We start from the raw sequence: 27934 nt of genomic DNA, 5'->3' as shown, positions 1-27934 counted from the left end.
ACAACGACGACAAGAATCCTTGCATCCACCCCGATTATTATTATTATTTGCCGAGAGCCATAAATAATAAAGAAGATTACGTAGGTCGGTAGCCGGTGGTGGAGGTGTAATTGAATCAAAATAATGTAGAGGTATCGTGTTGTATGCTCCGGCCAATCATAACTCAGGTAAGACCATCTCCTCTCGCGACGCGAGAAAACTAGCGGCAACGGCGAGAACGCGGGAGGGGGTGATATGCGCGCCGAGGGTGTCCCTATATAAAGGGTGTCATCTCCAACCCTGGATACCCATTCCACTACCAACCACCACTAACACGCCGCAAACCACACCGTCAGCCACCACCGCGTATATACTCTCTTTTTTTCTCTTCCTTTCGAAACTTGCATTCTCCGATCGGTCTACGCACCAAGAAGCTGAAAAGCCGACAGTATGGTGAGTGCTTTATCGTTATCGTTATTGTTATCGTGAGTGAGTGGTTTATAGGTTTTTGCAGTGATACGGGAATGTTTGTGAATTAGGTTTCATCAATGACAGTGTATCGTATCTGGACTTTATATTACCTTTGATTTCTCTCTGAATGATAATATGAAGGATGTTTGATTTTTCAAGCGATCCTAAATCTTTGTCCATTTAAATTGGTGATGTCAATCGAGATAAAGAGTAATACATGTCTTAATTCTCGTGGGTATCAGAGATCTCGGATCGTATATATTTTACTTAATATTTTAATAGTTTAATTATTTTATTTTTTTTATTAGTCATACATGTGTTTTTGAAAATCTATAACTAAGTCAGTACGTTTCAGAAAGTAAAATTTTTATTTATCTATCTTTTACATATTAATGTAATATATTTAAAAAAATAGATAAAGGGAAAAAGAGAGAGATATTTTGAAGTTTTATTACTGTTATCAAATTATAATCAATTATAATATAAATGTGTCTAAGAAGAACTTTTCTCTTCTTCCAAATTATTAGATTAATTAAAGAATTTGTTTAGTACATTTATTTGTTAAGTACATTTTTTCATTAATATCTATTTTAAATAAAAAATTATATAATTAATTAAAAAAAAGAATTTTTGTACAAATTTTTCACTTTATATAAAAAAAATTATTCAAGTCAGTGTTGAGAGAGAATGTATTTCAAATAATAAAAGCTTGAGTAAATTTGTGCGATTATATAATATTATTTTTAATTTCTTAGTTGATAAGATTTCTTGCATTATAAAATTAAAGTTCCTTTACACATTGAAAAATTTTACTATAAATAATAAAAATATAAGTAAATTTCACACATTAATGATCTCTAGTGAATAAATCTTCGCGATAAATCCTCTGTTGTTTTTTACTGTGATTTTCTACTTTCGCGATATTAAGATATATTTTCTTATTGCTTTAATTAATTTCAGTTTTCACCACGTTACTGTAAACTCATATTTTCTCAATGTTAAAGCAACATAGTGAAACTCATATGTTCTATTACAGTTTCCGTAAAATACGTGATGTTATTTTGTTGATTCTTTTTCGTTTAAATTTATTATGACTCTTTTTTCTCTTTTTACGTAACTCTGAATTTAGCAATATGAACTCATTTGTTGAAAAATTTCGGGAACCATTATATTCCATTACGAAGATGGCAAAATAAAAGAATTTCATTTCTGAAAGATAATATTGAAGAAGACGTGGACAGATGTGATGAGGGTTTATATACATTTTTTCACACGATATTACTTAATTCAGTTTTCTTTTCAAACATGCAATTTATGTACTTTCTAAATTTCGACAAGTAAAGGATAATCCAATATTTGAAAAACATAGAGAGAGAGAGAGAGAGAGAGAGAGAGAGAGAGAGAGAGAGAGAGAGAAGAGGAGTTGCATTTTTTCGGATTCGTAATATAATACATAGAGTATTTCTAACATTATCAAATTAATACTTAATCATAGTCGATTCTATTCTTATATATTATAGAGTATTATTTATTGCTATTATTTTTTACAATTTTCGATAAATATATTGTCATAACTCAATCTCAAATCACATATTCTATGTTAAAGTTTTATATAAGTTGTAATATCCCTAAACTTGCGTTTTATTTTCATAATTTCTTAATATTATAGTAATATAATATTTAGAAAAAGAGATTTCAAAATTTAGTATGCCGTTAAGTATGATTTTTAAATATATATTCTTTTTTAAAAGAAGTTTTTTTTATAAAAAATAAAAATAATAAAATGTAATAAATCTTATTTTTAAATGTTGCAATTGTTTCATTCTTTTTTCTTCAATAAACAAGATAAATTTAATTCGACTTTTTAATCTTCGTTATCGTAATTAGTTATGTTTGCAATTACTCTTCATCGCATTACTATTTAATCATCTCTGTTGAAAAAATCTGACTTCATCATTTTATCAAGTTTCATATATATAAGAAATTTTTTATTTTTAATCATGTAAAAATGATTAAGACTACAATTATTTTTTTTATGAAAAAAGCTATTGATCCCAAAAATATCTAAACAATTCTATTATTCTAATTATTAATTTCTATTCATGTAATAATGACGCGTATCTAATATAACTCGACGAGATATGCATCATCTCAACATCGAGTTATACGGGAAATTATATAGTATATTATTATTAACGCAATATTATTTAAAAATACATAAAAATAAATATTAATTTATTAATTATAGTATCTGCCCATCTACATTAATACTTATTTTTTTCAAAATGAGGTGAATCCGCTTTTTAGCAATGCATGTAGCAAAATCTGTGGGCGACATGATTATGAATGGCAGTTGCGTTCAGAATTAATTAAAGTAACGTAAGGCATCGTATTAATCTTGCTCGCTTTGCCATGATATTGTTAAACAAGATATTACTATGAATAATGAGACGCCAATATAATTTATCGTGATGCATGTTGGACGTCCCTGTTGCACTACGTAATCTTAGCTGATCTCGACAAATCAATTAGACATTGAGTGAAGTTACTTAGCAACTCTCCGCGGGTTTATCATCTTAACCATGCTTGAGATTATAAACATAAATATAAGATGTCATGGCTTATGCTTACAGTCGTTGTTTAATTTTTAATATTTATTTGAGTATCTCATTTTTCTCTTCTTCTCTTTTTATATTCTCTTTTATATATTTTTTTGTAAGTATATACAATTTTTTAATTATTTTATATATTTTATAATTTATATGGTAAAAATTATTAAATTAATATTAAAAATATTAGTTTTATAAATGTTTACGTAAATTTTCTCTGACAGAAACTAATTTGTAGAATAAAACATTAAAAAAATTCAAATTAATTTCTACATATATTATTTGCTTTTATTATAACTTATGCTATTTTTATCAATGTCCTTTTTTATTAAGAAAAAGTTATAAAGATTTAAAATAATCAAATTAAAAAACTTATATTATTTTATAACTTGGGATCTTAAATATAAAAAGTCGAAAAGAAATAGAGTTAATAAGAATTGAGCGCAGTAAATAAATGCATTATTTACGTTGTGTAAATATTTTCTTTAATAATAATAATGAACATTTTGGCTCTTCTTTTGAATCATCCTCAGCATATAAAAATCTTTAGTTAGCTTTATAAATTTTTCATTAGTCTTATTTCTTTTCGACTTCTTATATTCAATATTCTTTTTGTTACTTATTCAAGATTTTGTTACTTGTTTTTGTTACTTATTCGAAATCTTAATTTTGATGAGAATTTTTTTCTTATTAATCCACAGTTGATTCTTCTTTAACAAAAATATTAAAATACCAATAGTTTTCGAGTTAAAAATAATTAAAAAGAAATTTTTTCCCGAATTAAGTTTGAGAAAACAAACAAATAATAAAATTAAAGTATCTTAATAAAAATTATTAGCGTATAATATGTTATTAAATTTTAGACGTGAATTGAAAAACAAATAGATATATACGATGATAAATACACAATTTTACCTACATGCAATTTTTAATCATAGATTGCACTCTGGGCTTTTAATGCAATGGCATTCCTCTGCAATTGGATGCTCGTGTCTTCCTCGGTTTTGAAGGATGATAGTAGTCTGAGGATTTTCAAGGAATCACCTAATGAATTTGAATACATGGTGAAAAGGCACGATATGGATGATCGTAAAGAGGATACCGAATCTAAAGAGAGGCGGAGCATGGGTTCCTCCTTCATCAGATTTGGACGCGGTCAATCCCTCTTCAACAATCTCGATAATTCGGCATTCGATAACGAAATCGATTCTAAAGTCAGCAGGCATCCTCGATGGAAGTCGCCGGACATCGTGATTAGATTTGGTCGATCTGGTATCAAGAGCACAAACGACGAACAACCTAAACGCGGGAAAAACGATCTTAATTTCATCAGGTATTTGTTTAATTACACTTTTAATGTCGTGATTATTGAGATATAAACTCTTGCTAGAAATAAATTATGTATATGGAAATATACATTATACATATCATACGTATCATATCAGACAATGTTTAGGAAATGGATAGCAAATGATATTGGAATACCATCAGTAGAATCTAGGTGTATATACCTTTTTATAAGAAATTGCGAGTATTGCAAATTCAATTTTCGCAGCATGCACAAATAACGAGAACGCAGGTGTAGTGCATGTATGGCCTATAAAGTATCGAGATTATTATCATTATTTATTGTCAAAATGATGGGCGTGCGAAAGATGGGGAAAAGTATACGCGGGCAAGACGCATAATACTTGTTCTGTGTCTCGGAAAAGTCTCTAAAGCAGAAAAATGGACGATGACGTAAAAATATAACGGATTCACCAGAGACCCATTGTTGTTTTCTTCTTGCGTCATGACATTGGAAAGTTCAGCACGCATGTAACACAATCATTTTTCTCAGTTATATTTAATGTATTATTTTGCTTTTATCTAAATTGCATCGTGATGCGCTAAAGAGATGTGCTCTCTTAAATGACAAAGGTGGAATTATGCAGAGTGCGGGAAAAAATACAAAACTGAGAAAAGAAATGATATAAATAAATGTAAAAGGCTTTTTCACGAGAACACACGAAATTTTTCGTCTTCGAGAAAATCGAATTTGCAAAAATAGGAAGTGATATCTTCTTTCTACTTTTAACTCACATAATTTTCGATATGACATTATGTCATAAATCGATGAATTTATTAATGATTATAAATATAAATAAAAATATTATATAGGGGGAGTTCCCCTAGCGCCGGACGGCACCTAGTACCGGACATATGTCATATATATGCGAATAAAAATGCGATCGGGTGGTAATTTCGGTGACAGGGCGAAGAAAGTATAGTGATCCACGTGCAGGATGCGACACACTCCAGATTTGCATACGCAAGCTAAGAGAACTGTTAATCGATGCGTTTGAAGATAAAACATTGCATTGTATAATTTAGAAACAGGTCATACTTACGAAGATTTGTTGTCTACAATACATGTTCTTGTATTATGAAGTATTTTGATAAATAGTTTTCAAATATCTATGTGCTTTTTGCATAAAGTAAACTAGTTTTTATAAATTTGTTATTTTTTAATACATTTTTGTCCCCTGGCTCGGACAGAATATTTTGTTCTAACCTTCCCAGATACTAAAAATGTCAGTATTGCATGTCTGTGAAGAAATAAGTTTAAAAAGACGAATCGATCAAAGAAGATAAAGAAAACTAGAACACTAACATCTAAACATACAAACGATGATACTACCTGTGTAGTTTGCCTAGAGAACAATGAAAAAGATTGAATTCAATACTCCAGCTGCTAGGAATGGGCTCACGAAGCATGTGCTGATATCCCTGAGTGTTCTGATAATTATATTTGTGATCATTATAAATTATTTTGAAATTATACGGTGTTTAGGGGATCTATTTTAACCATGTCCGGTACTAGGCGCCACTTCAAGATCGTACAAAATTTTATACCAAAAGTTATACCAAAGTTTGACACTGATTTAAATATTATATTATAAAAAAGTTGATTATTCCGTTCATTTATTCTCATTTCTAATATTATTAACTAATAATTAATGCAAAATATAAAAGAAATAAAATACATTTTTTTAATTTATCTACAAAAAACCTTAAGTGTCCGCTACTAGGGGAACTCCCCCAAGCCTTTCAAAAATCAAATTGATCGATTCTATTTTTTTGTAAATTTCTTAATTTTAGTATTAAATTTCAGTATTAATTTTACTATTAATTTTAGTAATAAAGGATATAATTAGTAGTCTAGTACTAAAAGGAAAAATAGAATTGATCAGTTTATTTTTTGAAAGGCTTCTCTCTCATAAGAGAAAATGAAATTAATATCGTAAGAAGAATATATAATCACGATCAAAATATAAACAAATTAATTCCGTTTGAAACAGGTTTGGTCGTAACATACAAATTGTGTCGACCGATTTCGATTTGTCTGCGGTGTGTTCGGCACTCATGTCGAATGGCGCGATCAGCGACGCGGGGCTTCATCCGGATGTGACGAGGTTGTTTCGCCTTTGCAACAATCTGAACAAGATTACTGGTGAGATCAGCTTGGATAGCCTCGAGACCGATTCGAATCATCGCGAGTGAACTGGTGTACTACTCGTCTGACTCGTCCGAGATCCGAGATCGTTCCGTGCAGAGTCACTGAGGATTCGATGGCGGATGTCAACGAGGATCGCAACACTTCAGTTTATCGAAATGATTTTGGTCACCGCGATTGAAACGCATTTGGCTTTGAAATGACGACCGGATCGCATTACTATCAGCGCGTACCTGTACTTAAGCTCTTTTTACTTAATTTCATACGTCGTCTAATTAAACAAACATCAATTTGTTTGCGATAAATTCCCATCTAAATCTTTTTTACGAAATTATAAAAAAACAATAAGAGATCCATTTACAGAAAGCTTTTGTTCTTTATGCCCTTGTTATCAAGCCAAATTAAGTATGATTATTCGAAAATTAAATTGAAATCTAATTTTATTAATCTAATTTTTTCTGTGATAAAATTTACTGCTTCTTTATTTGAGAAACAGAAATTAAATTGATTAATTCGCATTAACTTTTCGTGTAACTTACATTTATTATATTGCTTAATTTGTCATATTGCTTAACATTAACAATATCTAGTTTTATCATCTATAAATTTTATATTTGCATTATGCATATTATATAGTTGAATAAAGCAATTGACAATGATATTCTTTAATCTCTTCTGACTGTATGCGCTAAAGACTTTACAAAATATTACCAAAAATAAGATGCATCCTATATGCAATTACAATACATCATTCTGATTTATTATTTTCATAAGAAAATATTTCACAAGATGATAAGCTATGGAAAAATATAATTGTTTATTTATTTATAATTATACTTCGTTTATATTATTGGATTAATAATATGATATTTGCAGCTGAAAGATTAATCGGCCATTATGTTTTTTTTATTTTCAAGAAAATGAGCGCTGAATATGTTAACAGCATATATTAACAGCTGATAGTGAATGCTGAGCCGCGAATGTCATATCGAGTAACTAACGCTGTACATCCACCTGCCTCACTAACATATTAAATGTACATAGAAATGATTTTTTGACGATTTGTCGTTTTAAAACGCCGTCGATGTAATCGCATACGAAAGATTCGTATTGTAATCGTGCACACTTTTTCTGTTGTGTCGGCGCGAATAGCGAATTCGGTTGAACGTAGTAGTGCGCACTAATATATGACTAAAGATTTATAGTCAGATGTTTAAATTTAAATCACCAAGTGCATGAGTGTGGCATGAGAACATAGTTACGCAGAGGAGCACCAATGATGAATTTTTTTTAGGATATTCGCTTACAAAGTGTTGCTAAATACATGTATTTGCTATTATGCATAATATAATTAATTGGTGAGAAGCAACTATCATTTGTCAAAAAACTATTATTTTATTTTTAATTTAATATTATTATGAAATTTTATTTTTAATGTTAATCTTTAAAATAAGTCCGAAAAATTATCTTAATTATGTCAATTTTGATGTTGGGGTCCCTTTCTGCATAACTACGATCATTTCTGTCAGCTAGTATAGTGATTTATAGTCAGATCATTTAGAGTATCATTTGGCGAGCCGTTTATATCGCCGTGCGTAAATGATTCTATGTCACTTTGTACGCGGTGAGGTTTTATATGCGCATTAATGCTCTGTACTACTTCATCTAGCCGGATTCGCTATGAATAAAAAGTAGGATCGATTGTCGATCTTCAGCTCGAGCCTACGATAAAGTATTATAAGAATTTGTCACAATGTCAAAATGCATTGTCCCCGGTAGCCTACGCCGTTGTTATGATGTATGTAAATTTATTACGTAACTATATATAATTAAAAAGAAACAAAGTGGCTGGATGTGTGAACTTGTTTCTTGTACGATGCACCTATCCCATTTTTTTAAAATTAATCACTTGTTTTTTTTTAAATTTTATTAGAAAGAGATACTTTCTCTAATGATTTTACTCTTTCACTTTCTTATGTACTTACTTAAATTTTCGAGAAAAATATTATTTACACAATTTTCTTTTCTCTTATTTGATTAAGATTCAGCTACGTTAATCTACGAATAAAAGAGAGGATCTTCAACGCATTTCATAAACGTATTTTGTCGAATACGAGTTATGAAGAAAAAATCATCTTTGTTTTAATGCAAGAAAAAAATTTGCATAATTTTTCACTTCTAACTCTGACTTTTGCTTTGAGGAAAACATTAACTCAAAATTGGTTTTATAAAAAAAGTGACATAAATGAAAAAGTTGAAAGTTTCTTTACATGTACACTTAATTTTTCTTATTATATATATTAATTATAATAGTTATCTTTGCACTCTGCTTTTTTCTACACTTTTTTATTTTTTATTATATATATTTTTATTATATTTATTTTTTATTATATATATTTTTACTATATAATATAATGTTCTGATTCTATCACTATATTCTATCATTTTGTTTTTTTATATTATATCCGTTTCTGTCAATATCACTCATTATTAATACTTAACCATTACCAATGTCAAGTTACGCTTTCACGTTTTTGTATTTTTTCTATATAGTTTTCGAGTTTCTATATCAAAATAAAATAAAATTTTTCATTTATATCAATTTTTATTTATCTTTCCCATCTAACATTAAGGATAATTACGGTTACAAACGTTCAACATATCACAGGTACATTCTTGTACGTGTTACAACATATTAAATATATTTTTTCATATATATCACACATATTTCTCATATATCACAGGATATCGTGTACATCAATTTCACTCTTTTTGTATTGGTTTCTTGAATTGTTACAGATGTAGCGCACTAAAAGCGAAAATGACATACGTCTCTGGGAAAGATAAATAATCACATATAGGACGAGTGGAAGAGAATAAATTCGCGGCGGCGGGAAATGAAGAAGAATGTGGCGGAGCGCGTCGGCGACATATGAGCTTTGGATTTATTCGTTATTCGCAGTCACGAAACTCTCGCGATCCATTAATCGGGGAGTTAGAAGAAAGAGATCATCTCTCTCACTTTCTCTCTCTCTCTTTCTTCGCCCCAGTAATAACGTCAATGCCGTACAATGCTCGACAACGGTATGTGACATGGTCACCGCTCTCTCTGGTGAATCCTCGCCTGTGTGCTTTTTTCTTTTGATACATGACACCTCCCCCGTGTTTAATCCGCGTTCTGAAGATCAACCTAGCTGACAGCATCGTAAGGTTTCGCCGAATCACATATGTAGATGTAACCATACAGTCTAGACTTAGCATTTCTTGAGCAAGCACGCTAACATTGATGTAAAAAGAATCATCCCCGTAAGTATACATACTTATATTAGTAATGTGCTATATAAGTGTTTCATAAATATTTCTCCTTTTTTGTATAGTATAAAAAAAATTTTGTAAAGGAACGTATTAATATTTGTTCTACTTTATTGCGCAGAAGACATTTTATATAGAAAATCGTATTAAATATTTTTTTATTACATGTTCTTTTATCTTTAGCATTCGAGCAATTAACAATTAACAATATCGGAAAAGACTGTACTGATGAATTAAATTTTAGAAAAAAATAGATAAAATTCATATATAACGTCATTAACGTACACTATAGCTAATTTTAAGTAGAGCAGTTAATTTTAAAGTGTTTATTTTAATAGATTTTTTATTCGGAATTTTAATTAACTCGATATTTTGTGCGATTAAGTCTTATAAACTAATAAAATAAAGAATTTATAAACATTGCTTATCGTTTGATCGTGAAATTTTATAACATTAATTTATAATAAATAGTAATAGTACATTTTTAATAAAAAATCTGTGTATATATTTTATAATTATTAACTGCGAAATCTCTTTGAGAATTACCATTCTAATTGATCTAAATTCCTTGTAATATATATGTCAACATAGGAAGCCCTATTTTTACGCTATCATTGTATACATCTGTATCTATGTGTATTATTATATATTTCTTTCTAGCAAATTAAGTGTTACATATCATATAACAAATTTCTCTCATTTTATTTTTGTTAGAAAAAATTTTGCCAACGATTAGTCTTTAAATAGAATTAGAATATTTAATCCATTTTTAATGAATTCTGTAAATGCGTTAATAATAATACGCTATAATTTATAATATATAACATGTAAATATTACAATTTTTATAATTTTTATAATACTAATTTTAAATATATTATATTACATAGGATAATTTTAATTTAATAATTTTCTTGTATTAATTTGCAAATTTTATAAATTAAATATCCATAGTTTCTTTTGGTGCTGAAACGAATACAATGTTTGAATAATTTATGGAAATTAGATAAAATTAGATAGGCATTTTTTTATAATTTCGAAATTTTGTTTAGTTATATGTGAATAACCTTGCGAGGACACGTTACAGAAAAATGAATCCATCGGAATCGCAGCAAGATTTACTTTCGAACGAGGCGAGATCGTTTTCAGTGCATTCGTTACAGACGCCTATTGACTATATTCTTGGCCCAGTCGAGAAGCATTTCCTGCTCAGCGCGGAACGAGGTGATTGTGCTACTGTCAAAAGGTAATCCTCCACTTAATGCACCTGTAAGGATATCCTGGCAAAGAATAAAATAAACTAGGTTTTGAGATAAATTCCGCCTGTTTCCGCGATACAGACTAGATTCTAAGCGTGTGTAAAATATTATTATTACGCGAGGTGTGATGTATCCATAAAACTTTCAACAGAATCGAATCGGCAGAAATATATTACTTTAAAGTGTTCTAAAATTATAGAAAATTCTTTATTGTAAATTCTTTATTGCAGAATTTTTTCAACTATTCTCGAATCGACTTTTTCTTAACGAAACTATAAAAGTATATGTATAATTTTAAAATACTTAATGATTAAAAATGAAAGAATTATAGTGCACAAATTTTAGATATATTTTACTTTAACATAATATTAATTTGAAAATTAAATATATGTATAATGTGTCATAAATTGAAAAAAAATATAAGTAATGATCTCACACACAGACTGCACATTTTTATTGAAAAAAATCATCTCTAAATTCAAAGAAACTTTGATTATAAAAATATCTGATTGTATGGAATAATTTTGTATTAATATATAAATTCTAATTAAAAAACCATATAATTAATTAGAAAACTTATTTTAATTGTAAAATATTGCAAGTTTAGAAGAAATCTTACATAGGAAGATCTTTCTACGATAAGATCTCCACAATTATTGGCAATATTTTTTTATGAGTAACTCTTGTATGGCGGAAATATCATTTTAACGACAAAAACATATTAATTATAATATAATTTATTAAATAGATTAATTGAGGAGAACAAGGATCATCCCGAAATATTAAATATTAATTGTGTCGATCCACTAAATCGATCAGCACTGATAGCCGCTATCGAAAATGAGAACATCGAGCTCATTAAGCTGTTGCTTGAATTAGGAATCGAAGTAAAGGTAAGTATCGTGGGGTCGAAACGGCGCGATGTCTCTCATGAAAATCATCCGACTGTCGCTCCCCTAATTATTGTGAGTAATGCGTATTAAGCTGATATACCGTAATCGATGTCTACCGGGATACGCTAACTGCAGTTCCGTGCATATGTTCGATGTTTTGGGTCATGTTATACATCAAACGGTGTACAGTTATTATACGTGACAATATTATAAATTAACTGCATTACACTGTGTCTCCCAAGCTATATTCCTAAGAGCAAACACTTAAAACCATAATTTGTGCATCTTTAAGGATGCACTCCTGCATGCTATTAAAGAGGAATATGTAGAAGCAGTGGAGATCTTACTGGAATGGGAGGAACAAGTACATAAGCCAGGGCAACCTTACGTAAGTCTTAATGCGATCTTAATTAATTTTGACATTGATTTAATGTCAATCTTTTTGTCGATAGCAATTATTCTTTTCAGTATAATATACATATAGTCTATATTTAGTGAAAGATGATTTATAATTTATAATAAGTGTATTCAAGAGAGAGAGAGAGGAAGAGAAATGATATATAATCTATGATAAGTATATTCACATTCCAAAATTAATTTAATTTTCCTTGAAATATTCTTGAACTCAAAAATTTTAAATTCTTATTTTTATATGTATTTATTTATTTTAAATTTTAATGAATAAATAAACTATCTTTTAATTATCGAAAATTGTGTTCTAAAGATAATCAGAATTTTTTTTTCTTAATAAATATTACAATTTTCATAGTTATTACGTATTTCTCATAAGCAATATTGTTTTATATATTTTACTTTATTTTATATTATTTTTAACATATGTATATCATTTACAAGACTATATTTTATTCGAAAGAAACTTATTTTATCTTTAAAGTTTATGCGTTAAAATAATTAAATAACTTTAATAAGTAAAATATATAGAATATATTATAGTTTTTCTATCCATTTAATAATTTTACTTTTAATGTAAGAAAATTAAAACAATTATGATTCAATATTTACTAATATTTCTTATGTTACGGTCATAACTTTTAATGGGTTAATTGTAACTGTGAAAAAAAACGATACCTTTACGTCTTATTTTAGAGTTGGGAAGCCGTGGATTCGTCGTCGAATTTTACACCTGATATAACACCATTGATCTTGGCAGCTCATAAAAATAATTATGAAATATTGAAACTACTTTTAGATCGCGGTGCCACTCTTCCAACACCTCACAATGCTAGGTATACAAAAAAAGAATAAAGTGATTTAAAATAGCATTCTTCAATTTATCGTTTTAACATTTATTTTTTTAAATTAGATAAATATCTAATAATTCGAAAAATTATTTATCTTTAACAATTTTTTTTTTAGTTGAAATTTTGTTATTAATAGTAAAAAATATTAACTTAAAATTAATTATTTTTTTTATATATTCATTATTAGTCAAATAAGATTGTTTAGAGAAGAAAGGAAGCAATATTTTAATTTTATTGTAGATGCGGTTGCGATGAATGCGTCAGTTCTAGCGAACAAGATTCTCTTCGACATTCGCAATCTCGAATAAACGCGTATCGCGCTCTTACCTCGTCATCTTTAATCGCGCTTTCATCAAAAGACCCACTTTTGACGGCCTTCGAGCTTTCATGGGAACTACGTCGTCTCAGCAGGCTGGAGCAAGAATTTCGTGCCCAATACAACGTACTTAATTTAACAAACATCCTCCTTCTTCTCCTTTTCTTCCTTTCTTCCTTCTTCCTTTCTCCTCTTCTTCTTCGAGTTATTTGAACTCCTTCAAATTGAAATTTATATCTTGTTCTAATTTTCGACAATTTGCATACAACACATATAGAATATTTTTTAATACGCAAACATATAATTTCAGCAATAAATATAACAAACTTAATTAGAAATATTTATATAAAAATTTGATTTATTTGAATTTTGTTGACTACAATTGAAAAAATTAATTATATTGAAAACCATACTATATTAAAATTATCATGCACGATACAAAGATTATTGATAAAAAACGAATGTAACTTGAAAACAAAGTTGAAATTTCCTTTTACTTATTTATACTAAATTTAAATACGTTACATAATCCGTCTGTAAAATATTAAATCAAATGATTCAATTTAACAAGTTCAACTTAGAGATTTTTTACGAATGTATTTTATATTCTTTTGAAATAATTATAAAAAATTATAAAAATACTATAATATAATTATAAAAATACTACAGTATATAATTACTATAAAACATTGACTATATTGATCGTCAGGAAATGCGGGAACAGACGCAACAATTTTCAACTGCTCTACTAGATCACGCACGTACATCTTACGAATTAGAAATAATGTTGAATTATAACCCAACTGGAGAAAATTGGGACCCTGGGGAGAGACAGACCTTGGACCGACTCAAACTGGCTATTAAATATAAACAGAAGCAAGTATGTAGACTCTGAAATACTTTTTATATAATAATTGAGTCCATGTATTTATATTTCTTCACAGGATATGCAAGATATGAAAAAAACTAAAATAAATTTGAAAATAATAACAGTTAAAAAATATATATAAAAATATATAAAAATTATTTTATATATAGAAATTTTATTTTTACTATATAGAATTAAATTATGTTATATATAATATATAATATATGTTATAAATGAATATATTGTTTTATACAACAATTATTGATTGAACATTTATGGTTTATATTTTTTGCTGAAGTTTGTCTCCCACCCGAATGTACAACAATTATTGGCTGCTATTTGGTATGACGGTCTTCCAGGATTCAGGAGAAAAAGCATGATAGCACAATTTCTGGAAGTTATTAAACTCGGAGCAATGTTTCCAGTTTACAGCACTATTTACATGATAGCACCTACTTCGCAAATGGGATTATTTATGAAGAAGCCATTTGTCAAATTTATATGTCATTCCGCATCATACGCTATTTTCCTAAGTTAGATCGATTATACTTTATCGAGAGTATTCTTTTATGTCTTAAAATATCTTAATTTGATCAATCTGATTTGCAGTGCTTCTTGGTATGGCATCCCAAAGAATTGAATATCTCTTAATCGAATTATTTGGAAACAAATGGATGCGAGAGATACTTGCTGACTGGAAAAAACGAGAACGCGGTTGTATTCCTGGTTTCGTCGAAACAGGCGTAATCATCTATGTGATAAGTAATATGGCTATATACATCATAACATTTAATAATTATTTTTAGCATAATGTAGAAAATGACAGATTATTGCACGATAAATTGGCTAAATATCTTTGGCAGATATATTTACAAATTTATTTCCTATTTTTTCTAAAACATAACGTATTTCTTTTTCTTTTTCTCTTTCTCTAGGCTTGATTATTGGCGAAATTAAATCTTTATGGGCGAACGGATTGATTGAATATATATCGGATCTATGGAATATTGTTGATTTTATTCAAAATACTTTTTATGTAATTTGGATAAGTTTACGTATCGCGGCATGGTGGATAGTTCAGGTAGATTTTATTCTATTTTTATCAAAAATATATAAACGTGACTAATACAATCCGATAAAACTGATCAAAGCCAACTAATTAATCGCAAAATTGAATATGTCATAAAATGCTTAGTGATTATGATACAATCAACTAGTAACTCTCTATTTTTATACAAAATTATCACTTGTATATATATATATATATATATATATATATATATATATATATATATGGAGTATATTAATATATTTCAATTGTCATACATGCAAGTAATCAAGATATATCATCCTCATATTTAATTATTTTATTCAAAAAATTATGTAATCAATGCCACAAAATTTATGTTATATTTTTTTATTATATATTCTTTTCGCGACAAAAAATTTAAACTAACTCTTTTTTCGATTATATCGTAATTTATCGATTATTTATCGCATTGAATTTTATATAATAATTTTTTTATATCAATCATGTTTTCCATATCATTATACAATTAATATAATTATTTTATAAAATAGAGAGAATATTGGAGTGGTTTAGACCCTTGGTATCCGAGAGATCAATGGGACGCATTCGATCCAATGCTTCTTTCGGAAGGAGCATTTGCAGCAGGAATGATTTTCAGGTAATTCTTGATCGAACGTTTAGGAAATGTTTCTTTCATCAACTAATATCTTATATACGTGGGTGCGCTGTTTCAGCTTTTTAAAACTCGTTCATATATTCAGCGTAAATCCTCATCTCGGGCCACTCCAAATTTCCCTTGGGAGAATGATAATAGACATTATCAAGTTCTTTTTCATCTACACCCTCGTACTATTTGCCTTTGGCTGCGGTGAGTAACATGTCTTCCGATTATTCTTTCGTCCGCGGAGCTCTCTATTGTCTCTCGTCGCGCTTAATTGAAAAGTCATCCCACTGTTATTATTTTTCAGTCATAATTTTCAATTCTTTTTCTCTTTCTTTTCATTGACTTTCATTGAAGTAGGATATGCCATGCATTATAACTGCAAAGTAAAACAACAATTTGTGTTTCAAACTTGTACATTGCTTCAGGTATGAATCAATTGATGTGGTATTACGCAGATTTAGAAAAAAGGAAATGTTATCATATGTCTGATGAGGTGCCGGATTTTGATAATCAGGAGAAAGCTTGTTCCATATGGAGAAGATTCGCTAAGTATGAAAATCAATTAAATATAATCTCTCTAGAGAAAATATCTCTAGAGAAAACTTTCTAAACTTTAATTGATATTTTCAGCTTGTTCGAAACGTCACAGTCTCTTTTCTGGGCAAGTTTTGGCATGATCGATTTGATGTCGTTCGATCTAACGGGGATTAAAAGTTTCACACGATTCTGGGCACTCCTTATGTTTGGTTCTTATTCCGTGATAAACGTCATAGTGCTGTTGAATATGCTGATCGCTATGATGTCTAATTCTTATCAAATGATTTCGGTAAACAATAATTTCCTTTAAAAATATTAAAAATCCTCATCTCGTTCATCGAGTTCTGTGATAAATTTTTACACAATCTTTTAATACAATGTATATAAATGTATTATGAAATACAAATTTATATTTCACATTAATATTAACGCACTCACGTATTGTATACTTTTAGGAAAGATCTGACACAGAATGGAAATTCGCTAGGAGCCATTTGTGGATGAGTTACTTCGAGGATGGTGATACTATACCACCACCATTTAATATGATCCCGACGAGTAAAACTTTTAAAAAGCTGCTAAAATATGGAAGAGGCGGTCGTTCCACAAGATCTTTTATCGTAAATAATTTTATATATATTTAGAACGCATTTTATATTTTTTCATTATACAGTTTTTATTAATTTTTTATTAATTTTAAATCGATTTTTTAAGAATTTTCACGATATTGTAAATAAAAAGCTTTTAGTAAATCAAACTTCATATCATATATACATCAGATGTAAAATTTCAAGAGAGATGTGAGATAATTTATAATATCTTCGATGAAATAAAAATTAATACGATCCAACCACGACCAAAATATTGTAATCACAATGTACTTATAACTTAATATATTTAACAATTTTATTTCAGAAAAAGTCTCGAGAAAAAGCTATGATCAGACATGACACTGTATTGCGTTTGCTTATACGTCGTTATGTGACAGCTGAACAAAGGAAACGAGATGAATTTAATATCACGGAGGATGATGTCAGAGAAATTCGACAGGATATTTCAACATTTCGATATGAGCTGATTGATATCCTTAGAAAAAACGGAATGCATGCACCGCAACTTGACAAAGAAGAAACAACCAGTCAGTATATTTATATATATAATTAAGCTCTACTTATCATATAGCTCACACACACATGATTTCATTGCGCAAAATCGTTAGCTTATAAAGATTCTTAGCAGTCTCCGAAACAAAATTATCGGCATATTGTAAAGCAAGTTTAAATGCAACTTTTATGTAAGATTTTTAGATAAAGATTTTAGATAAAAACTTGACGCATTTATATGATAAATAAGACATTGAAATAAGTTAATTGATTTTTAAATATATGCATGTATGTGTGTGAATAATTATTATTCACAAATATGTATATGAAATTGCTATCAAAAATGAAATGTATAGCTCAAAATTCGCGAGTAATACATCTTTGTGAGTCTTCGAAAAATTAATTAAGTGCAAAGGAATTTCTCTGTCTCTCTTTCTCTCTTCCTTCTAAAATATATTTTCGATTTTAGAAATATTAGAAATAAAATATTATAATAGTGTCAAATTAAAAAATAATAGTAATCATTTTCAAACATATGTAGCAGTTGACTTTATATTATGCATAAAACTTTAAAAATATATTATAATTTACTCTATAAATGAAAGTATGAAAGGCATGAACTCGGACGATATAAATCAAAGATAAAAAAGGAAAACCACAAATAATGAGCAAATGAATTAAATGTAAGTGCGTGTGCGTATAATAATGTAATTTGCATTTAAATATAAATCAATTTATATTATAAACATTTCAACCTGAGATTTTGGATTTTTTTCAGTACAATGAGAAATGGAAGAACAGTAATCGCAAAAACAGAATATGCACATATCAACGTCCGTAATATAAATTTTTTGTATTCAAGTGCAAGTGTTACATTATTACACGCATACACATTTATATCCACAAGTTTATTTGTTTGTTATTTGGTCACCCTGATTTGTCTTTGATCTTTCCTATTATGCATACAATACATGTTTAGCAATGTTTTGGAACAGAATTTCAAAAGTCAAGAAATGTTAATTCATTCCTTCCTAAATAGAATTATACCCAATTAAAAATCTCGATTTTTATATAATGTATTTTTGAAAAGCGAATATATCTGCGTGATTTTATGTATCTTTAAAGTACCCGGCAAGAAGGGCAAAGTTATGGAGCGTCGTCTGCAGAAGGACTTTCAGATTGGTATCGTAGAAGGCATCATACAAGCTGTTATTCAAAATGAAAAGGAATCGAAGGATGTGTTTGGTCAAATCGCAAAAGTTATCGGACGGAAAGGAAGTAGTAGCAATAAAAAAGACTGGAATGCCGTAGTAAAACAAAGTACCATCGCAATGGATCCAATAGGAAGTACAAACGAGGCGGTGCAACGTCAAACCAGACGCAGTTTACGTCGTCATCTGCAACATCAACCCAATTCCGATTTAGCATCTATGGATCCGAATCGATTGGTTGATTATAATCCAAATCTTTCGGAAGTTACACCGACAACCAGAATAGCCTATGCCAAATTTATAATGGGCAAAAATAAATCAAACGAAGAATCTGATGGTCAGTTTATATTATTTAAATTTTTTTATCTGTTCTCTGATTGCTTTTTAATTTTCGATAATTTTTTTTGTATAAATAATGTTAAAATAAATTATACTAAATATTGCGTACTAATACATACATACGAATACAATCATTACCTTTCATTGAATTGGTTTTTTTCTTACTGACTTTTGATGAAACAATTTATAATTATTTAAATTTTATTGCATCCTAAAATTAATTTAATAATTTACATACACGTACATTAATAAATAAATTATATAATTCTCTTCTATCCTATTATACCATTATGATATCAAAAAGATAATAAAATTGCAAAAATATATAAATAATATTTGCTTTTTTATATGCAGATACAAATGCTTCTTCGAATGTGAACCAGGAAAATGTCGAAGCTCTTCAAAAAAGCACGAAAATATTGAAATCTGTGAACAGCAGTAGTGTGAACAAACCAGCAGAAAAGACACTTGACCTTAAAATCACTGAAATCAGGTCTCCTTCGCCCATACTTGAAGATCCTATAGAAGAAGAAGTTAGCAAGCAGTCAACATCTTTAGAAACGTTTGATAAGGAGAAGAAAATTAAAGAAAAGGATAATTACAAAAAGGGAAGTTTGCAAGAACAAAAGAAAGATGAAGAGACAAGTGAGGCAGAAAAGTTAGAAGAGCAAAGGAAAGAGAAAAAAGAAAAAAGTGAAGAGGAGCAGTCCGGAGATATAGAGAAGAATAACAGCAAGAAGACCGCGGAAAAGATGTCGGAAACAAATAAAGGAAGTGATAAAGAGGAAAATATTGAATCTGATGCGATGAAATCAGTAGTCGCACCTATTCAAACTACACAATTACGAGGAAAGTCAAAAGCAACGGGTCAAATAATGGGGGGTTGGATCTGAATTCATAAAATATCAAATTGAACTTTAATGTTTTTTTTCCAAAATTTATTTTATATTATTTATTTGTATAAATAATGTGTTTGCGCATGCATATATTTAATTATATTTTATCTTTATCTAAATAAAATAAAGTCTTGAAATACGCAATTCGATATAAAAAAATAACGTGAGTGTTTAGCATAATTCAAATCATGAAATGTATTTGTTTCATTCGCAATGTAAGCGCAATTTCATAATCAATATTCTCTATAATATATCTGTGTTCGCAGAATATATTATTTTTGTTATATATATCACACTTGTTACCTTTGTTATATGTTATATCACATTTTGTTACATGTATCATTTAAATTTTAAGTATATTTTCATAATCCAATTCTGTTAACTATGATTATTTTATAAATACATTAATATATATCATTAATATATATATGTTCAATTTTGTATTAAATATATATTATTTATATTGTTTATAATATGGGAAATTTAAATTTAAGTTTACAAAATTTACCTAAATTATAATTTAACTTAAGAGAAAAATAAAATTTGTTTTAATTCAGAATTTTGTTAAAAATAAATTGCAGGTAACATTAGAAATTTTGCAAAGTTTGTTTGTCACTATATTATGTATCTATATAAACGCAATGAACAGATGATGAATGACTCATTTATATTCGCAGATGTAATAGCTGGTTTTTCTTGTTTGTTCACGTTTATTTGTAATTTTAGTGATTCATATTGAAATTACACTCGTGTCATCATATATATTTTATATATATAGATATAAGTTTTAGAACGAAAATATATATTACTATACTATATATATTATATAACAGCAAATATATAATAATTGTAATTTAATAAATAAAATTATGCAGTTAATACTATCCTCCTATAATAGACATGTATTTTTTATAATAAATTATAATTAGTTAATTAATATTCAGTATCAGTATCAAATAATCATATTTTAGATATATGAAATCGCAAAATTTCAACGCTATTTATCTAAGCTGATAAATATATATATTGCTACTTATTATCTCTTTCGATCTTTAGATGTATAATATGTTTTTAAACATGAATGTGTGAGGAAAAATTAGAAGGAAAGAAAAGAAGGAAAAAATGGAGATAAGCGTCAGCAATTGGAAAATACAGAGAAAAATAAGTTAATGAAGCTAGGGGAAGGCCTTGGAAATAAATGAGGAATATAATTAAGAGAAATATATTGAGAAAGAATCTAACGCAAAAAAAAAGTAATTCAAAATACACAATTGTAAGGAAAGTTAAAAGAATCAAGTAATTGAGAGATTAGATTTAAATTTAAAAATAATTAATTAAAATTTACATATATTTTCTTCAGATTTTTTTATATAATCGAATAATAAATATTTTTTATAAATAATGTGTTTGTATGCATATTTTGAGCATTAGTTTTATTACAAAATTTCTTTTATGTAAAGCATGTCCCTCAGTTGAATAATACGATTTAATAGAGAAAAGTATTCTATAATAGTGTGTAAGGCCTTGGCATAATTCGTGACATGTATCATAAAACAGACTTTCCTCATGTGCAACTCAAGCGTCATTTCGGAATGTCTTGCATGATAAGTGATATCCCAAGGGGTGTCTCACTGTCGCAATACATGTACATTTTTCCTGGAATTACTTATGCATTACTTCGAATTACTTCGAATTATTTCGAATTACTTCGAATTACTTTGCATTACTTCGAATTACTTCGCATTACGTTGTATTATTTCGCATTTTACCGCGCTTACGTCTGAAGCAGCATCGATAGCATAGGAATAGGGATGAGTGGGGGTCATTTTGGACGGTACACAGTGTCTGTATGCATGTACGGCCGTTCAGAACCATTCCCACTCACATATTGTCGATGTTAAACTTATAGAAAAGTTCAGTCTACAAGATATTGTATCTCCTGATTATTTGAAGCAACTTCTCCTTTTTACTGGATATGACAATATCATATCAATAAGCAAAATAAACGAAGAAAGACTTTTGCCAAAGAAAAGTTAACTTTATTGTTAACTCCTGAAGAAAAAAAAGATTTTTTTGGTATATACACGACAAAAGAACAATATTTTGAAATTTTATTTAGGCGTAAAGAATTATTAAATATATTAATTAAAAGTAGTAAAAAGTTTCTTGAATCTACTATTCTTGAAAAAACTCAAGAAAAAAATTTAGAATGTTTATGTGACGTTAGTACACAACATCAAAGCACGTCTAATAAACGTAAATGCTTAAATAAAGATAGAAATATAAAACGTAATAAAAATAATTTTGATGATACAATTAAGACATCTAAAAACAAATCTTCTTATTTAACTGAAGACGATAAATCTAAAGCTGTTAATCATATTAAAAACGTAGTTTCAAATTATATTATTAAATTCCTACATATAATATTAAATTCCTACAAAACATCGATTATGATGAAGCTAAAAAATCACAAACTCTTTCTAACTTAGATAATATTAGCATAGAAATAAAAAATCAAACTGCTTATGTAAATTGCACAGAGTGCAATTTTTTTTCTAAAACATTTACACAAATTGAAAATAATAAATATAAATGGGTTCTTTCAAATTTTAATAAGCATTTTAAAACGCATTTTAAAAATAAAAAGTCAAAATATGGTAAAAAATTCTAATATTTTAAATTTTCTTCAAGTAAATCCAAAATCTAATGTAATAGAAAAAAATATTAATGAACAACCTGATGAATGTAATAATAATGTCGTCATAATTCCGTATGATAATGCACTCAAGAAAATACATGTATGGAAGCTGAAAAATTATCAAGTGTCTCATTATGTTCTTCATCAAGTGTTGATGATTCGATTCAAAAAGAAATTAATTTTATTGAAAATGTATCACAAAGTTCTAATTTCATATGTACTCAACTTTATACGGATGATCAACTAACATCATATAATGCAAGTCTTTTCTTGGATTTTTCCTCGGATTTTTCTAAGAGTGAAATTACTAAGGAGGCAAATCAAAATGACAACAGCAATTCTGATGAAATTATCTAGCTTCCACAAAAGATAACAAATTTTCCAAGCAGATTAGATCGAACAAAGACAAAAAGAAATCTTGTTTTAGATATAAATCAAACAAAAATCACAAACTTGGTTGAAATTTGTGAACGTATCAAACAGCATGTAAATGAATGTGAAATAATTTCTCAAGAGTTTGTTTCCAATTTAAGACTTTTGGATGAGGAAAAATATTATGCTGCCTATTATAATAACACATTCTATATTGGAAGAGTCATTGAAATATTTGAAAATTCTACAAAAATTAAATTTTTAAAATCCGAATTAGATGTTTATAAATGGCCTAAAGAAACAGATATTCAAATAGTACAAAATGAATACTTATTCTTTGGATCAGTTACTCTAATTGGAACCGAACCGTTTTATTTAAATAGACATGAAAAAATATTAATTGAAAAAAGATACAAAGAATTAAAGAGAATATATAATGATTAACTATACGTAACTCAAATATGTGTACAAATATTTGTATTTTATATGTGTTCATGTTCGAAAATTTAAAATGAAAGATTTTTATTCTAAACTTATATATATATATATATATATATATATATATATATATATATAAGTTTAGAATAAAAATCTTTTGTTTTAAATTTACGAACATGAACACATAAAATACAAATAAAATTAATACAGATCGGAATAAAATCATTAATGATTTTATAAATTATAATATTTAGTTATACATATATTTTTTAATTATTCATGTATATATTTATTTTATATATATATATATATATATATATATATAAAATAAATATATACATGAATAATTAAAATATATATATATAAAATAAATATATACATGAATAATTAAAAAATATATGTATAACTAAATATTATAATTTATAAAATCATTAATGATTTTATTCCGATCTGTACTAATTTTATTTGTATTTTATATGTGTTCATGTTCGTAAGTTTAAAATAAAAGATTTTTTTTTAATTAATAATTGGAACAAAGTTTAAAATAAGACATTTTTTTAAATTTATAATATGTATATTTTGCAAAATAAAAAATTATAAATAAATATATTTGCATTACATAGAATTACTTTATATTTCATGGAATTGTTTCGTATTACGTCGCATTACTTAGAGTACATGGTGCATTACATGGAATTACTTGAAATTACCTGATAATTCGCAATACATGTACAAATTTTTAGTCAGTGAGACACCCCTTGTGATATCCAATATCGGCATATGTATTATCTATCATTTGTATTTCATGTTATTTCATTCAGGTACATTGTGTTTCCATAATTCGCAATATTAATCTTATATTTACTTTATAAATGCATCAATAATATGTTATCAACTGTATGTACACATTATAATAATTATACCGTTCATAATTTAAAAGTTAAATTAAAGGTTTAATTTCATTATGAGCTTAAATTAAAAATTAACTTACAAAAAGAATAAAATTCATTGCAATTCGTAGAATTAATTTAATTATATAATTAAACATTGAAAATTCCGCAAAGCTTGCTTGTCATAGGTCTGTGAAAGCGATAAGCAAATGACGCATGACTCATTCGTATTCGCACAGACATAATGATTGATTTTCCTTTTTTGTTTTTAAAGATCTCTAATGTCACGTATGTGATAAGCGGATTGCATTTAATTCTACGATATAATTAATGATTCTTATCGGAATTACGTGCTTGTCGTCACGTGCGATATCATATATAGATATTACAATGACTTAATAAATAAAATAATATATCTTAAATCTCCCAAAACACTGCATTCTTCAAGATGTACATTTGCCGCATAGTATTGCTAAGAAGGTTCTGAAAGATGAAATAAATAGCTTTTAGAAATAGCAAAATTAATTTAATACATGAGTGGTTCAAATGTCAAATAGTACAAGTCGATTTCGAGTTATTAATTTGAGGTGTAAACAATGTAACCTAACATAAACTATATATAGTATAACTATATTGATTGTTTATTTTCAAGATTAATGCGTAATTAAATAATTTCTATGCATAGTTAAATCATTTTTATGTACTTGTGATAAAAAAAATACAAAAATCTGCATTTCTCAATCTCTTATTTTTCGGATTTATATCACTTAGCGTCTGAGTCATTTACATAATAAAAATTCTCATATATGTTCTACACTAATTTTTATGTTAGTATTTAAAAAAAAATTTCATATTAAATCAATTATTTTAAAAACGCTAAAAAATTTTGACAATAATATACATGTTCTATATTTTTAAAAGAACATTGTTCTCTTTAATGAATATATTTTATATATTATATTAATCAGTAAAATTAAATCATATAAGAATATTGCTTTCATTACGATTAGTTTGAGATAACAATGTTAAAAGTTTACCTTCGTTTATCCGTTCGTTCAACTTTTATTCCATTAGCAACAACATACTTTTTCTTTCTATTGACCTTTTTATCTTCCTGTAATGTATAATCACATATCCGATATAATATCTCTAATTATATATCTTACAGAATAAATTATTTCTAATGTGTGTTATTTATAAAAATTTTAGATTTTTATTTTTATTTTTTTTGTTTTGAATCAGATTTTTGAATACTATGTTGATACTAATAATTATTTTTTATCTTATTAATCTATCAAACTTATTAAATCTTACATCTTTAAGTTCACCAACTAAATATTCTTTAAGTATCTTTTTTGCGTCTGAGGAGTGACCAAAATCGTCGAATCCATCTGTCGCATCTTTTCCCACATATTCCTCAATTAATTCTGGACCGCCAGGATGCTATAATTTTAATTTATTTACTCCATAATATTTTTATCAAATTTTATTTATCGAATTACTTGTAAGAAATTATTGCAATATAATACCTTGTAAAAAAACAATTTATATAAAAATTGATATAAATTTATAATAATAACCATCATAATAAAATAAAGTAATAGAATAAAGTAAAAACAGAATGCCTTTTCTGTGTTAAACTTGGATTTTTTGTCATAAGTTATATGTTATATAATTTATTTTAATGATATCTATGAATAAAAATAAAAAGATTTTTTTAAGAAAAAAATAATAAATTTTGAAATTTTTTACATAAATCTTTTAATTTATTTTTTATTACTTTCGAGATTTATTTTTTAGTATATTGTTCTTTATTTTTTAAGGCATTTTATTTTAACATCAGTTTTTAACATCACGCTTTGATAGTCATTGCAATATAACGTGTCAAAATAATTGAAAATAATTTAGATTAGATTTAAAGACAAAGAAAAACTATCAATTCTCAATTAATATTTTTTCTTCAATTGACGTTCTTAAAAACAAAAAGTACCGCTCGAAATAACATAGTTTACATTTTAACTTATTTTTAGTTGTGTAAAAGAATTGCCACACTTTTCTAATTTGATCACGATTTTTTCTACATTTTATGTTTTGTAAATTTATGAATCGCTAAAAAATTGAAATGCAATAAAATTACGTGCTTCACATATATTTAATCACATATGAATATATAAACTATAAACTATTGTAAATGTACCTGAGCCATGTAATCCGTTACATCGTAAACGTTATCATAAATCACAATCCAAGTTCTAGATCCGTTTTTACCATTGCACTTCGCGACATCCGTCAGCGAATACCGAATCGCCGAATTAGACATTCTTTGATGGAGTCTCGCGAAAGAAAGAGAAGAAATCCATTCGCGTTTGTGATATAAGTAACATATACAGATCTTTTCGAGATGGTATTCCCAGCACGAATAGGGAAGCACGAACGATAAGCATATCGCAATTTAGACACGTAAATTGTATCTATAGATAATTCTGTCTATCGCTGTTTCAGTTTTTTTTTTCATCAACACAGCTGATGCAAAAGTAAATAAATATCAATTATAATTAAGCAATTCTACGTCATAGTAAACAATTATTTTTTTATCTGATCAATAAAATTGAATGCGTGTAATAATTAGCTTTTCAAAATCAAACGATACATATAATCATACTTTATAATTGACTTATATGTAATATTTTTAAAATTAATTATTTCTATTTTCTTAGTTTTCCGATGATTTGTTTTATTTACTTATATGCATTATATTATGTAATATATTGCATTATATATAAAATATCATATATCTTTTAAAAACTCTTTAAAAACCCTATGTATTTAAGTTATAACAATTTTTTTCTTTCAACTTCTATTCGTACGTCTTGATTATTAAAGAATTAAAAGATTATTAAAAATAAAAGATTAAGGAAAAATTTTCTTTTTTAAGAAACGATCTAATATTACAGTCTTGAGAATTTCCTAATTACTCATTATACAAAGACCAAACACAAATAAAAGTAAATACATTTAATTAATACTTTTACGGATCTATTCTGTAGAAAGTAAAATAATTGATTTTAAAAAACTAATTATTACATCCAATCAATTTTTTTACTTGTACTTTAGACAGATTTAATTTCATAAATAGCATATTGATGAAAAAGTTTTTTCTTGGATATGAACTTTTGCAAAATTAATAAAAAAATCTTATTCTTATATATAAAACATTTAAATAATGACAATAATGAAATATTTTATATAAAAATATATATTAATATTTATATAAAAATATTATTCATAAT

General features: G+C 27.3%; 3 protein-coding genes and 1 long non-coding RNA gene across 4 annotated transcripts; 2 read left to right on the top strand and 2 right to left on the bottom strand.

Annotated features, from left to right (window-relative positions):
* The first annotated feature begins 295 nt into the window (after nucleotides 1-295).
* Nucleotides 296-8427, top strand: LOC145963065 (FMRFamide-related peptides). The gene is made up of 3 exons (XM_083084697.1): nucleotides 296-432; nucleotides 3998-4392; nucleotides 6401-8427. The coding sequence occupies exons 1-3, from the start codon at nucleotides 430-432 to the stop codon at nucleotides 6600-6602; spliced, it is 600 nt and encodes a 199-aa protein (XP_082940823.1). The 5' UTR covers nucleotides 296-429; the 3' UTR covers nucleotides 6603-8427.
* Nucleotides 8428-9394: 967 nt separating this feature from the next.
* Trp (transient receptor potential) lies at nucleotides 9395-21110 on the top strand. The gene is made up of 18 exons (XM_083084663.1): nucleotides 9395-9861; nucleotides 10953-11111; nucleotides 11873-12017; nucleotides 12310-12405; nucleotides 13125-13264; nucleotides 13520-13721; nucleotides 14305-14475; nucleotides 14762-14996; nucleotides 15073-15225; nucleotides 15399-15544; nucleotides 16045-16151; nucleotides 16228-16361; nucleotides 16583-16706; nucleotides 16788-16983; nucleotides 17150-17314; nucleotides 17610-17832; nucleotides 18923-19345; nucleotides 19702-21110. Exons 2-18 carry the CDS (start codon nucleotides 10957-10959, stop codon nucleotides 20238-20240), a joined length of 3354 nt encoding a protein of 1117 aa, XP_082940789.1. The 5' UTR covers nucleotides 9395-9861; nucleotides 10953-10956; the 3' UTR covers nucleotides 20241-21110.
* On the bottom strand, nucleotides 10825-13887 carry LOC145963062 (uncharacterized). The gene is made up of 3 exons (XR_014436065.1): nucleotides 13607-13887; nucleotides 13107-13260; nucleotides 10825-11145 (listed from the first exon to the last, which is right to left on the bottom strand). It is a non-coding gene; the product is annotated as an uncharacterized LOC145963062 (long non-coding RNA).
* A 3410-nt stretch (nucleotides 21111-24520) lies between the features above and the next one.
* On the bottom strand, nucleotides 24521-27022 carry LOC145963057 (cytochrome b5). The gene is made up of 4 exons (XM_083084674.1): nucleotides 26842-27022; nucleotides 25959-26087; nucleotides 25682-25758; nucleotides 24521-25127 (listed from the first exon to the last, which is right to left on the bottom strand). Exons 1-4 carry the CDS (start codon nucleotides 26962-26964, stop codon nucleotides 25088-25090), a joined length of 369 nt encoding a protein of 122 aa, XP_082940800.1. The 5' UTR covers nucleotides 26965-27022; the 3' UTR covers nucleotides 24521-25087.
* Between the last annotated feature and the right edge of the window lie 912 nt (nucleotides 27023-27934).

This window comes from Camponotus vicinus, unplaced genomic scaffold (genome assembly GCF_025532165.1).
Source record: "Camponotus vicinus isolate PSW18456_S1 unplaced genomic scaffold, iyCamVici1.0 SCAF_1, whole genome shotgun sequence".
Lineage (NCBI taxonomy): Eukaryota > Metazoa > Arthropoda > Insecta > Hymenoptera > Formicidae > Camponotus > Camponotus vicinus.
This window is presented reverse-complemented; position numbering and strand designations above follow the sequence as displayed.